The following is a 13,524-nucleotide window of genomic DNA, read 5'->3' as shown; positions in this document are numbered from 1 at the left end:
GGTCCAACCTTAGTGCCAGAGACAGGACCACTGCAACTTGTTCCTGGTAGGTCATCCTCACCAACAGTATCCAAAACGGTATACTTATTTTTGATGGGAACAGCCACAGGGGTGCTCTGCTCTCTCTGTCTGCACCCCCTGCCTCTCTTGACTGTCACCCATTTGCCTACCTCCTGTCTTTTTGGTGTGACTACCTCCCGATAACTCTTATCTATCTCTGCCTCCCAAATGATCCGTAGTTCATCCAGCTCCTGCTCCAATTCCCTAACTCGGTCTGATAGGAGCTGCAGCTGGATGCACCTACTGCAGGTGTAGTCATCAGGGACAACTGTGTTGACCCTGACCTCCCACATACTGCATACGGAGCACACCACTGCTCTAACTGCCTCCCCCATTACCTGATCCCAGTTTAGTCAGAAAGACAGTTGGACAGGTACTTTGAATGGAAATGTTTGGAAGGTTTTGGGCCAAATGCTGGCAAGTAGAATTCGCTTGGATGAGCATCTTGGTTATCATGGACCATTTAGGCTGAAGAACCTGTTCTGTGCTGTGAATCATAGAAACAAAAGATTCTGCAGATGCTGGAAATCCTGAGCAACACTCAAACAAAGTGCTGGAGGAACTGAGCAGGTCAGGCAGTTTCTATGGAGGAGAGTAAACAGTTGATGTTTCAGGCTGACACCCTGAGTCCTGATGAAGGGTATCGGTCTGGAACGTTGACTGTTTGCTGTTCTGATCTGTGCCGTACTGTTCCATGAGAGCAAACTAGGGGCTTTGACTATAAGACAGGTGCTACTCGCTGGAGGAGAGGGATCTCATTGAAACCTGTCGAATATTGAAAGGCCTGGATGCAAGTGGATGTGGAGAGGATGTTTCCTATAATGGGTGACCATAGGACCAGAGGGCACAGCCTCAGAATAAAGAGATGTCCATTTAGAAGGGAGATTAGGAGGAATATCTTTAACCAGACACTGGTGAATCTGTGGAATACATTGCCACTGGTGGCAATGGAGGCCAACTCACGGGGTCTATATAAAACGGAAATTGATAGGTTTTTGATTGGTAAGGGCATCAAAGGTTATAGGGAGAAGGAAGGAGAATGGGAAAGTAAATCAGCCATGATAAAATGGTGAGCAGACTCGATGACCCGAATGCCCTAATTCTGCTCCTATATCATATGGTCTTATGTTTAAGAGGCATTTAGATAGGCATGTGAACAAGCAGAGAGGTCGGGATAAAGAGTTTTGGCAGGAAGAATGGATTGTGTGGCTTCAGCTTCATTATAACGTTGCTTAAGGGCCTATTTCTGTACTGTCCTGTCCTAGACATGGAATAATGCCCGGTTCTTTATTTCCCTCCTGTGTTCTGCCCCTCTCAGGTACCAAGATGGTGTGCATTGCTGTATGAGGGTGGGAGTCTGCCGAGGAGCTTGAGCCTGGCAAGGTGGTTGCTGTCCAATCGGCCAGAACCCTGGACCATGTCGGACGTCATTCTGAACCTGGACTTCACCCGTGGGCCGGGCCCGAGGCAGCACACAGGGCACAGTCTCAAACACCGGCGCTTCCTGCAGCGGCGGGCGTACCTGGAGAGGAAAGGATACCTGCACAGGAAGCAGGCAAAGCCAGTGAGCAGCCACAACTCTGTCACTCACTCTGGCCTGGGGCACAGGCCCCAGCCCAAGCTCACTCCCCAACCTTACCTCAAAACCCCTACACCAGGACAGAAGCCCACGCATCCTTCGGAGAGGAGCCTGCTACTCAGTGAGTGTCAGAGTGGCTTCCTGTCTTTCCAGCGTAACTCAGGGGGCGGCCACAAAGGTTCCTCCTCCTTTTCCTCTTCCTCCTCCTCGTCCGCACCCCGCCCCTCGTCCCTCGCCAAGCCCAACAAGTGCGTGGCCCTGGATTGTGAGATGGTGGGCACAGGGCAAGGGGGAAAGAAGAGTGAGCTTGCCCGCTGCAGCGTGATCGGTTACGACGGAGACCTAGTCTACGACAAGTACATCCTCCCGCCCAACCCCATCACTGACTACCGCACGCGCTGGAGCGGCATCCGGCGACAGCACATGAAGAACGCTACACCCTTCAAACTGGCGCAGAAAGAGGTGAGGGTACTGCTCCATCCTCCTGAACTCTCATCTATTCTCCTTCCTCCTCCACCTGTTTTTCTTCCTCCCCAAAGACCTGTTCCCCTGCCCTCAGCCCTATCTCACATCCCCAATCCACCTCCTGTCTCTCTCTACTCCTCTCCCACTATCCCTCCCCTCTCCTTCTCCTCTACCACCCTCTCCCTCTTCTCTACCTCCCCCTCTACCCTCCCAGGATCACTGGAATCAGTTCCAAGCTGTGTGGATACCAAAGGGTGAGTGGGTGGTCATTGTAACAAAGCCTTAGCTGTGATTTTCTATCCTCCCTTCTTGGGCAGATACTGAAGGTCTTGTATGGGAAGATTGTCATCGGCCATGCTGTCCACAACGACTTCAAGGCACTCAACTACTTCCACCCTCAGTCGCTCACCCGGGACACCTCAAAGATCCCCCTCTTGAACCGAAAAGCTGGCTTCCCTGAGAAGGATTCTGTGTCGTTGAAGAAACTCACAAAGCAGCTGCTTCACCGGGACATCCAGGTACACCAAATGCCAAGCCCCTACAGTTCGCCCAGTTTATGGCACTTTAATCCCTGTTTCCTGGTCACATCAACCTTTATTGGCCACGTGATTCTCATCGCCTGTCCAGCCTCATCACCGCCACTCTCCTGGAGCCACAATCAAATCAGAGGCAGAGGAAATTAAATTGGGCTTGTCCCAAACTCCTCATACTGTCACACTATTTTTAAACATAGAGTATACAACATTGCTACACAGTACAGTCCCCTCGGTCCATGGTGTTGTGCTGATCTTTTAACCTACTTCAAGATCGATCTAACCCCTCCCTCCCACGTAGCTGTCTAATTTTTTTTCATTCATGTGCCTAATGTATCTGCCTCTACTTTCACCCCGTTAAGGATATTCCATGTACCCACCACACTCTGTGTTTAAAAAAAAAATAAATCTACCGCTGATAATTCCCCCTAGACTTTCCTGAAATCACGTTAAAATTATGCCCCCTCGTAATGGCCATTTCTGCACAGGAAAAAAATCGTATGTCTACTCGGCTGTATAAATTTACAAATTTACAAGAACGATTGAATGGTGTAAGATTAATTTCAACATCAGCATTAAATGATTTGAAACAGAAGTTACCTTTGCATACTTGTGGATTAGACTTATATTCATACTTATGAAAGGAGCAAGACTATCCACCACGTAATAAATTTGTGGCTGCTTTTTTCTCTCCCCTGTTAACCTTTTGCACCCCCCCGTCCAATCCACTACCATCTCTATTTTACTTGTTTTACTTGTCTGGAATCAATCTATCTCTGTCCTAAAATTATTCAGATATTCTGCTTCAACCACCTCCCTTTGGGAATTCCAAAGCCCATGAGTCTCTACCGTTACCTTAAATAGACAAGCACTTACTATTAAAATGACCCTCACCTCTCAACAACAACAACGCCCTTTCCCCATTAACACACATAAAATGCCAAAGGAACTCAGCAGGTCAGGCAGCATCTGTATAAAGGAATAAACAGTTGATGTTTCAAGCTGAGACCCTTCATCAGGATGGGAAAGGAACAGGAAGGAAGCCAGAATAAAAATTTGGGGGTGGGAGGGAAGAGGGCAGTGTGAGGAGGAATGATCAGGTCTGAGGAACCCAGCATCTGCAGAATCTCTTTTGTTTATCCTTCCTCCATTCTCCGCATTGTGACCCCTCTGGGTCTTCAGGATAATCCATAAAACCAAGAGATAACAGGAATAGAATTAGGCCATTTGACCCAGCTCTGCCATTTCATCATGGCTGATCTAGTCTCCCTCTCCTGCCTTCTCCTCATATTCCTTCGTGGCCTGACCAGTCAAGAATTTATCAACGTCTAACAGAAGAATATCTGCAGATGCTGGAAATCCAAAGCAACCCACACAAAATGCTGGAGGAACTCAGCAAGCCAGGTAGCATCTGCGGAAAAGAGAAAACATTGACGAATTGGGCTGAGACCCTTCATCAGGACGTAGAAAGTGTCCTGGCCTGAAAGATTGACTGTACTTTTTTCTGTAGATGCTGTCTGGCCTGCTGAGTTCCTCCAGCATTTTGCACGTGTGAGCTAATGTCTTCAATATACCCAATGACTTGCCCTCCACAGCCGCCTCAGTCTAAAAGTATTGAACTGAGGTATTGGTTTTAACTCTGATCAAAACATGTTGGTGTGGTGGCTCTGGAATGGTTACAGAGAGATTTACTTGAATGTTGATAGGCTGGTTAAGAAGGCATATGGTGTTTTGGCCTTCATTAGTCATGGGGTTGAGTTCAAGAACCACAAGGTAATGTTGCAGCTCTACAAAACTGATCGGACTACACCTGTGCTCAGTTCTGGTCGGCTCATTATAGGAAGGAGGTGGAAGTCTTGGGGAGGGTACAGAGGCAAACTACCAGGATGCTGCCTAGTTTGGAGGGCATATCTAATGAAAGGCTGAGTGAACTAGGAATTTTCTCTTTGGAGCAAAGAAGGATGAGAGGTGACTTGATACAGTGTATAAGATGATAAAAAATATATACAGAATGGACAACCAGTACCTTTCCCCAAGGCAGAAATGGCTAATATGAGGGGGCATAACTTTAAAGTGATTGGAGGATGTCAGAGGTAGGTTTTTTACACACAGAATGGTGAGTGCATGAAACGCTCTGCCAAGGGTGCTGGAAGAGGCAAATACATTGGGGACATTTAAGAGACTCTTCGATGGCCACATGGATGATAGAAGAATGGAGGGCCATGCTGGAGGGACAGGTTACATTGACAAAGTAGGTTAAAGGTCGGTAGTGTAGTGGTAACGCAACACTATTGCAGCTCGGGGTGTTCTGGAGTTGGGTTCAATTCTGGCACTCTTCTGGAAGGAATCTTGGTAAGTCCTTCTGGTGGAATTCGTGAGTTTTCCCAGGTTCTCTGAATTCCTCCCACAGTCCAAAGATGTATCGGGTAGGTTAATTGGTTGCTGTAAATTGTCCCCAATTAAGTTGGGGTTAATCAGGGTTGAGGGGTCACTGGGGACCGTCTGGCTCAAGAGGCCAGAAAGCGGCCTACTCAGTGTGTACCGTTAAATAAAGTTGGCACCACATGATGGGTTGAAGGGCCTGTATTGTGTTGTACGTTTCTGATGCTCTCCCTGGAAAATGAAAGTTGTCTAGGATTATAACTGGGCCAATAGGCTAATTCAAATAAATGCGAGGTGCTGCATTTTGGTAAAAGAAATGAGGGCAAGATTTGTGCAGTAAATGGTAGGTCCCTGTGGAGTGTTCCAGAACAGAGATACCCAGAGTGCAGGTATGAGGTTCCCTGAAAGTGATGACACTGGTCCACAGGGTGATGGCAAAGGTGCCTTCATCAGTCAGAATATTGAGTGCAGGAGTTACAGGTGTACATGACATTCTGGGACATCGCCTTGCATCCGAACTGGAAGGTGGGAAGCTCTGATGCAGGGTTTCAACCTAAAAAAGGTTCCTTCCCCACCCTCCACCCCCACTCCCCCACCTCTTACAGATGCTGCTGGGCTTGCTGAGTTCCTTCCAGCCAGCTGGTTATTGTTTCTTTCTTTCTTTCTTTCATTATCTATCTATTTATTTAGAAAATTACAAAGAATAAATGTAATGAAAAAAAAAGAAAAATGATTTTGATCCTCACCCTCCCCTTAACCCTTATCTAAAGAAAGAAAAAAAAGAAAGAAAGAAGAAAAAGAAAAGATTGCCTGGATATTGGAGGGTCCCCACATGCTCCATGGAGTTCAGAATAATTTTAATATTTATTTTTACTTTCCCCAATTACTTTATAATTTTATCTTCAAAGGACCTATATATTTAATCCCATCTTTTGTAGGTATGGGAGCCAAATTTTCAAAAATATATCATATTCATTTTTTAGATGATATGTAATTTTTTCAAGTGGAATACAACTATATATTTCATTATTCCAACAATCCACAGTTAAATATAAATCAGATTTCCAAGTAACTGCGATAACTTTTTTAGCTACTGCCAATGCAATTTTTATAAATGTTTTTCTGATACTTATTCAATTTAAGTTTCGGTATTATTCCTTCAATATCTCCTAATAAAAATAACATTGGACTATGTGGGAGTTGTACTCCAGTAATGTGTTCCAATAAAAGTCCTAAATTTATCTAAAAAGGTTGAATTTTAAAACAAGACCAAGTAGAATGTAAAAAAGTACCAATTTCTTGATTACATCGAAAACATTGGTCAGACATATTTGAATTTAATCTATTTATTTTCTGTGGTGTTATATATAATTGATGTAAAAAATTATATTGTATTAATCTAAGTCAAACATTTATTGTATTTATCATACTATCAGAACATAATCTTGACCAACTTTTTCTGTCAATTTTAACATTCAAATCAGATTCCCATTTTTGTCTTGATTTATGAATTCCAGATTCAATTGTCTGTTTTTGAATCAAATTGTACATACAAGATGTAAATTTTTTTAATTTTTCCTTTTTGAATTAATATTTCTATTTCACTAGGTTTTGGCATCAACATTGTTTGACCCAGCTTTTCTAGTAAATAAGCCTTTAATTGAAAATAACAGAAAAGAGTGTTGTTTGATATTTTATATTTATTTTTTAATTGATCAGACGACATCAATATACCTCCTTCAAAACAATCACCTATATATTTAATCCCCTTTTGGAACCAATTATGTAAAAGTTTATTATCCATTGTAAAAGGAATAAGCCTATTTTGAATTAAAGTTCTTTTTGCTAATAAAGATTTCTTTATCTCATCATCCATATTTACCTTATTCCATAAATCAATCAAGTGTCTTAATATAGGAGATTCTTTTTTTCCCCGTATCCATTTGGATTCCTATTTATATATAAAATCTTCTGGTATGTTTTCTCCTATCTTATCTAATTCTATTCTAATCCATGCCCGTTTTTTTTCATCAAAAAAAGACACAATAAATCTAAGTTGATTTGCTTTATAATAATTCTTAAAATTTGGAAGTTGTAACCCTCCTAAATCAAATTTAAACATCAATTTTTCCAATGATATTCTTGACATCTTTCCTTTCCAAAGAAATTTCCTTACATATTTATTCAGTTCTTGAAAAAACTTTTGAGGTAATTGTATTGGTAAAGTTTGGAATAAATATTGCAATCTAGGAAATATATTCATTTTTACAGCATTAACTCTACCTATTAATGTTATTGGTAACATCTTCCATTTATCAAGATCCTCTTTTATTTTTTGTAATAATGGCAAATAATTTTGTTTATATAAATTTTTTACATCATTATCAATGGGGTACGTAACTGGGTCACTTACCAGCAAAGATAGAGAGGTCCGTTGAAGTCTGATGGTACTATTTTTAACGGTATTTATTGAGTAAAATACACAAAAATAATATCAATGCAAACATACAGATAATATATGTCATCAATACTAAATCTACAAGCGCGGGTATAATAATAATCAATAAGAAATAGCTCTTTCATTGTCTAGGGGATAATGTATTGTCCGATGGAAATATAAAAGTCACTCAAGTTCATTCAGGCTGCAGCTTTTGGCTGGAGAGAGAGACGGAGTTTTAGAACTTGCCCAATTTCCTTTTTATGATGTCAATCCTTCGAAATGTCATCGGTGGTGATCTCTTCTTTAGCTAAGCCGTCTTCCGTGGTAAGGCCCCAATCCCAGGCAATGGGAAAGGACACACATGAGCCCTCCACCGGCTGTCGCTATTAAACGCTGTCACGGGATTTCTAGCGTTTCTCCTGGTGCGCTGATGCGTCTAAAGGGGTTGTTCCCCAGACCTTCTTTTATCCTTACTCACAGGGTCTCAGATGTCAGTCAGGTTGGAATGAAGCCATCCCCCAACCAGCCCATGTTGCTCATTCCTTGAGGGCTTTGTTGAATAGTACAGTGCTCAATACACAATTCTGTCTCCAAGAGACAATGGCTGTTTCCTTTGGCTTTGTATCGCTGAGGGGCCAGGACATTCCAAACCCCTTGTGGATTCTGCGTGTCTTTCTCTCATTTCCTGGGTCTCATTTCCTGGGTCTCCTGACCTGAATTAATAGCGATCTTGCGATTCTCAAAAAGGAGGGGACTACTTTGTACCCTTCGGCCCCTCAGAGTTGGGGCACAGGCGTAACACAATTCTAATACCTAAATATTTTATCCCATTTATTGACCATCGAAATTGAGTTACTAATTGACATTGATTATAATTTCCTTTGGTAAGGGGTAAAATTTCACTTTTATCCCAATTTACTTTATACCCTGATACTTTCCCATATTCTTCCAATCTAAAAGATAGACTTTGCAAAGATTGCAATGGGTTTGTTAAATAAATCAAAACTTCATCAGCAAATAAATTAATCTTATATTCTTCTTGATTAACTCTAAAAGCCCCCAATGTCTGAATCTGTTCTAATTAATTCAGCTAATGGTTCTAATGCCAATACAAATAAAGCAGGTGATAATGGGCAGCCTTGTCTAGTTGACCTTCGTTAAGCAAAATGGTGTTGAAATCTGACCATTTGTAACTATTTTAGCTTGAGGATTAGTATTTAAAGTTTTAATCCATTGTATAAAAGATTTTCCTAACTCATATTTCTCCAATACCTTAAATAAAAAATCCCATTCCAATCTATCAAATGCTTTTTCTGCATCCAAAGCAACTGCCACACTCATTTCCTCTTTTTTGTGCCAAATGAATTATGCTAAGTAACCGGGTTATATTATCCATTGATTGTTTTTAATAAAACCTGTTTGATCCATATGTATTAATTTTGGTAAATATTTAGATATTCTATTAGATAAAATTTTTGCTATTATTTTATAATCTGTATTCAACAAAGAAATAGGTCTATATGATGTTAGTTTTAAAGGATCTCTTTTTTTGGCAATACAGTTATGATCGCTGTTAAAAAAGATTGTGGGAGTTTATGCATTCTTTCCACTTGATATTTTAATTCCATAAAAGGAGAAATTAATAAATCTTTAAATTTTTTATAAAATTCAGGAGGAAAACCATCTTCTCCTGGGGATTTATTACTCTGAAGTGATCCTAAAGCTTCTTCAACCTCTTTTAATGTAAAGGGCATATCTAATCCTTTCTGTTCTTCCAAATTTAATTTTGGAAGGGTTATTTGTGATAAAAATTTATCTATCTCAGCAATCTTATTTTGTGATTCTGTTTGATATAGTTCAGTATAAAAATTTTTTTAAGTTTCATTAATTTATAAAGGTTTATAAGTAACCTTATTTACACTTGTTCTAATTGCATTTATTGTTTTAGAAGCCTGTTCTGTTTTCAACTGCCAAGCAAGAATCTTATGTGATCTTTCACCTAGTTCATAATATTTCTGTTTAGTTCTCATAATTACTTTTTCTGTACGATATGTCTGGAGTGTATTATATTGTAAATTTTTATTAACAAGTTGTCTTCGTTTTTCTTCTGTCATATATCTTTGAGATTCTTTTTATAACTTTATGATATATTTTTCCAATTGATCTATTTCTGCCATGTATTCCTTCTTAATTTTTGATGTATAACTTATAATCTGACCCCTTAAATATGCTTTTCACTGCTTCTCATAATACAATTTTATCTTCAACTGAATGTAAATTTGTATCCAAAAAAAATTGAATTTGTTTTTTCATAAAATCACAAAAATCTTGACGTTTTAATAAAATTGAATTATATCTCCATCTATAGATCGACTCCTCCTTATCCATCATTATCATTGTCATTATCAAGGGGGAATGATCTGACAGTATTCTTGCTTTATATTCCACACTTGTCACTCTATCCTGAATATTTTTTGATAATAAAAAAATAATCAATTCTTGAGTAAGTTTTATGTCTATTTGAATAAAATGAATAATCTCTTTCTCTTGGATTAATTTTTCTCCATATATCAATCAGGTTTAAATCTTTCATTAATGATAAAGTTAGTTTTATTACTTTTGATTTTGTAACAACTTTAGTTGACCTATCCAAAACTGGATCTAAACAAAAATTAAAATCTCCACCTATTAATATTTTATCATGTGCATCAGCCAAATTCAAAAAAACTTCTTGTATGAATTTTGCATCATTTTCATTTGGTGCATAAATGTTCATAAAAGTCCATAATTCTGAAAAAAATTGACAATGTATAATCACAAATCTCCCCACAGAATCAATTACTACATTTTGTATTTTAATTGGTAAAATTGCAACTCCTCTCGATTTTGAATTAAATGAAGCTGCAATGACATTTCCAACCCAATCTCTCTTTAATTTCTTATGTTCTGTTTCTTTTAAATGTGTTTCTTGTAAAAAAAAAGCTATATCTCCGTTCATTTTCTTAGTATATGTTAAAACTCTTTTTCTTTTCACAAGTCCATTAAGTCCATTAACATTAAAACTTAAAAAATTAAGTAAATTAATCATTCATAATACCTTGGGAACTCTGAAATTCTCCACGTTGCTATGAGTCTCTCCCCAACCATCCAGGCAAAAAAGAAGAAAAATAGAAAAAAGGTAACTAATATATAAGGTAAAAAAACAAAATACCCCCCCACTAATGTTGCGAATAAAAAGAACACAACATTACCCCCCCCCCCATTTTACGGGTCATGGCAATCGCCATGATTGTACACGTGAAACTCGCAGCCATCGATCAGGAGCTCCTCCAGCTCCCCCGCAAAAAAAAGGAAAGAAAATATATTAGTGAAGAAAAAAAAAGAAAATAATTAATGTCTCTACTCCCAATTAATACTCCTCAACTATTTTTGTTTTCCTTATAAATGTCCCATCAAATCCAACCTTATTTCAGTCTTCATCATTAGTCCACTTCATTTCTATAATTCTTTAGTCCTCTTCGTGGACATCAAATAATTCTTGTACAAATTTCTCCGCTTTGTGTACTCAACGAAAGATCTTCTTTCTTCGTTATCCAGAAAAATTATTAATTTTGCTGGGCAGCTCAATAAAAATTTAAAGCCCTTTTCCCATAAAGATTTTTTCACTGAATTAAATTCCTTCCGCCTCTTCAGAAGATCATAACTTATGTCTGGATAAAAAAAAAATCTTTTCCCTTCTATTATCAGTGGCCCATTTCTCTTTTTAGCACCTTGAGTAGCTGCCTTCAAGATCATTTCTTCATCTTGATACCTTAAGCATTTTTATCAAAATTGATCTTGGATTTTGATCTTGTTAAGGTCTTGGTCTTAAAGCTCCGTGTGCTCTTTCAATTTCAATTACTTGGCTTCCTTTCATTTCCAAAATTTTCGGAATCCATTCTTGAAAGAATTTTATTGGATTTTCTCCCTCTGTACCTTCCATAAGACCAACAATTTTAATATTATTTCATCTACTAGAGTTTTCAAGCGCATCTATTTTTTCCAACATCCGTTTTCTTTCTATTGTCCAGGCAAGATTATTGTCTTCTATCTTATCTATTCTTTGTTTTCTTCCATTTTTACTTCCATCTCTTTAACTTTATTATCCATCTTCTTTTGTTTTTCCACCACATTATCGAGTGTATTCTGCATCCTTCTTATATCTGTTCTTATAGCTTTTAATTCATTCATCATATATATCAGGATATCTCTAATGTCTCCTTTAATCTCTTTCTTCTTTTCCTCTTCTTCATCCTCTGTATTTCCCAAAGAGTCTGATTCCACTTCTGATTCACTTCCAGCCGTAGTTGGGATTTGTAGTTTTGTTAATATCTGTTCATGCATACTTGTTTCTTCGCGCATGCGTTGTTCTTGCCGTTTCTTCTTAGAGACCGCTGGCATTGCTGCAACTTCCTGTCCCGCATCATCAGAAGTGCCATGCACTTCGCCGGGAGGAGATCCAACTTGAGTCCAAGGCTTCGCCGATACAGTTAGGCCTTCTTTCCCGCTGATTTGCGCAGTCTTCAAAGTAGTAGCTTTCTTCTGTTTCGATTTAGGAGCCATATGTAAAAATAATCCTGAGTTGCTTATAAATAGTTTCTAGTACTTATTAATTGTTCTTCATTTAAACCCTATTTCATTACTTTTTACGAGGGGGCTGGATTCTCAACGTCTCGACCCTACGTCATCACGTGGCGTCCCCCTGGTTATTGTTTCTGATGTACTCTGTGACCCTGCCCATGAAGCCCAGGATCTCAGGTGCTGTGTGGCTTGTTGAAGTTGGTAGTTAATTATTGTCCAATGTACTGAGATACAGAAAAATATTTTTGTTTGTTTACCATCCAGACAGATCATTCCATACTTAAGTACCTGGAGGTGGTACAAAAGAATGCAGAACGGAGAGATACATTTACAGTGTAGGTAGGCAATAAGGTTTAAGGGCCATGACAAAGTACAATCTTTGTTGTAAATGGTGTCCATTTAAGATTCTGGTGCCGGCAGAACAGAAGGTGTCCCTGAGCCTAGTGGTACATGTTCTTAAGCTTTTATATCTCCTGCCTGTTGCAAAGGGGGAAAGAAGAGAGAATGACCAGGGTGAAGGAGGTCTTTGATTATGTTTGCTGCGTTCCTGAGGCAGTGAGAAATGTAGAGAGTCCATAGAGGGGAGGCTGGCGTCCATGTTGTGCTGAGTTGTGTCCACATCTCTTGCAGATTTAGACAGATCAGTTGCCATACCAAGCCGTGATGTAACGGGATAGGATGCTTTCCATTGTGCATCAGCAAAAATTGGTGAAGGTGAAAGGGGGCATGCCGAGATTCCTTATCCTTCTTTGGAAGTAGGCACTGGTGTGGTTTCTTAGCCACAGTGATTGTGTGTATTTTCATTCATCCCTGCACAGGATCAGAAAAGGCTGCAGAGGGTTGTAAACTCAGCCAGTGCTATCATGGGCACTAGCTTCTCCAAAGGCGATGCTTCTAAAAGGCAGCATCCACCACCCAGGACATGCCCTCTTCTCATTACTACCATCAGGGAGGAGGTACAGGAGCCTGAAGACCCAGAGTCAATGTTTTAGGAACAGTTTCTTCCCCTCTGAACACTATCTCATTTTTGAACTACTTCCTTAATTTTTCAGATTTTATATATTTTATATATATTTTATATATTGTAATTTCTATTATATTTTATGTGTTGCACTGTATTGTTGCAAAACAAAAAGGTTTCACAATGCATATCAATGATAATAAACTTGATTATGTGCTGTCTCAGGTGGGCAAGAAGGGTCACTCATCTGTGGAAGATGCTCGAGCCACGATGGAGCTATACAAACTGGTGGAGGCGCAGCTGGAGTCAGAGGGGGCCACTCAGACAGAGGAGAAATAGCCGGCGTCCTGGGAGAGGGTGTGGTGAGCAGCAGCTGCCTGCCTGTGGGAAAGACAGTATTCACCACACCTCCCGCCCTCCCCCACCTCACCAGACCAGGACAGAGTCAGAGGTGCAACTTTGGGACCCTTTTCCGAAGACTAAA

The 13,524-nt window shown here is 39.7% G+C and overlaps 1 protein-coding gene across 3 annotated transcripts in view; it reads left to right on the top strand.

Annotated features, from left to right (window-relative positions):
• Positions 1–13,524, top strand: part of LOC132399657 (interferon-stimulated 20 kDa exonuclease-like 2) — a 26,697-nt gene extending 13,173 nt beyond the window's left edge. For all 3 annotated transcript variants that reach the window (XM_059980290.1, XM_059980291.1, XM_059980289.1), the window contains 3 exons: positions 1,379–2,101; positions 2,422–2,622; positions 13,266–13,524. In XM_059980290.1, coding sequence (XP_059836273.1) covers positions 1,478–2,101; positions 2,422–2,622; positions 13,266–13,379 — 939 coding nt within the window. In that variant the 5' untranslated portion in view covers positions 1,379–1,477 and the 3' untranslated portion in view covers positions 13,380–13,524. The remainder of the gene's footprint in view (positions 1–1,378; positions 2,102–2,421; positions 2,623–13,265) is intronic.

This window comes from Hypanus sabinus, chromosome 9, assembly GCF_030144855.1.
Source record: "Hypanus sabinus isolate sHypSab1 chromosome 9, sHypSab1.hap1, whole genome shotgun sequence".
Taxonomy (NCBI): Eukaryota; Metazoa; Chordata; class Chondrichthyes; order Myliobatiformes; family Dasyatidae; genus Hypanus; species Hypanus sabinus.
The sequence above is the reverse complement of the archived record's forward strand: the minus strand, read 5'-3'. Positions and strand labels throughout refer to the sequence as shown.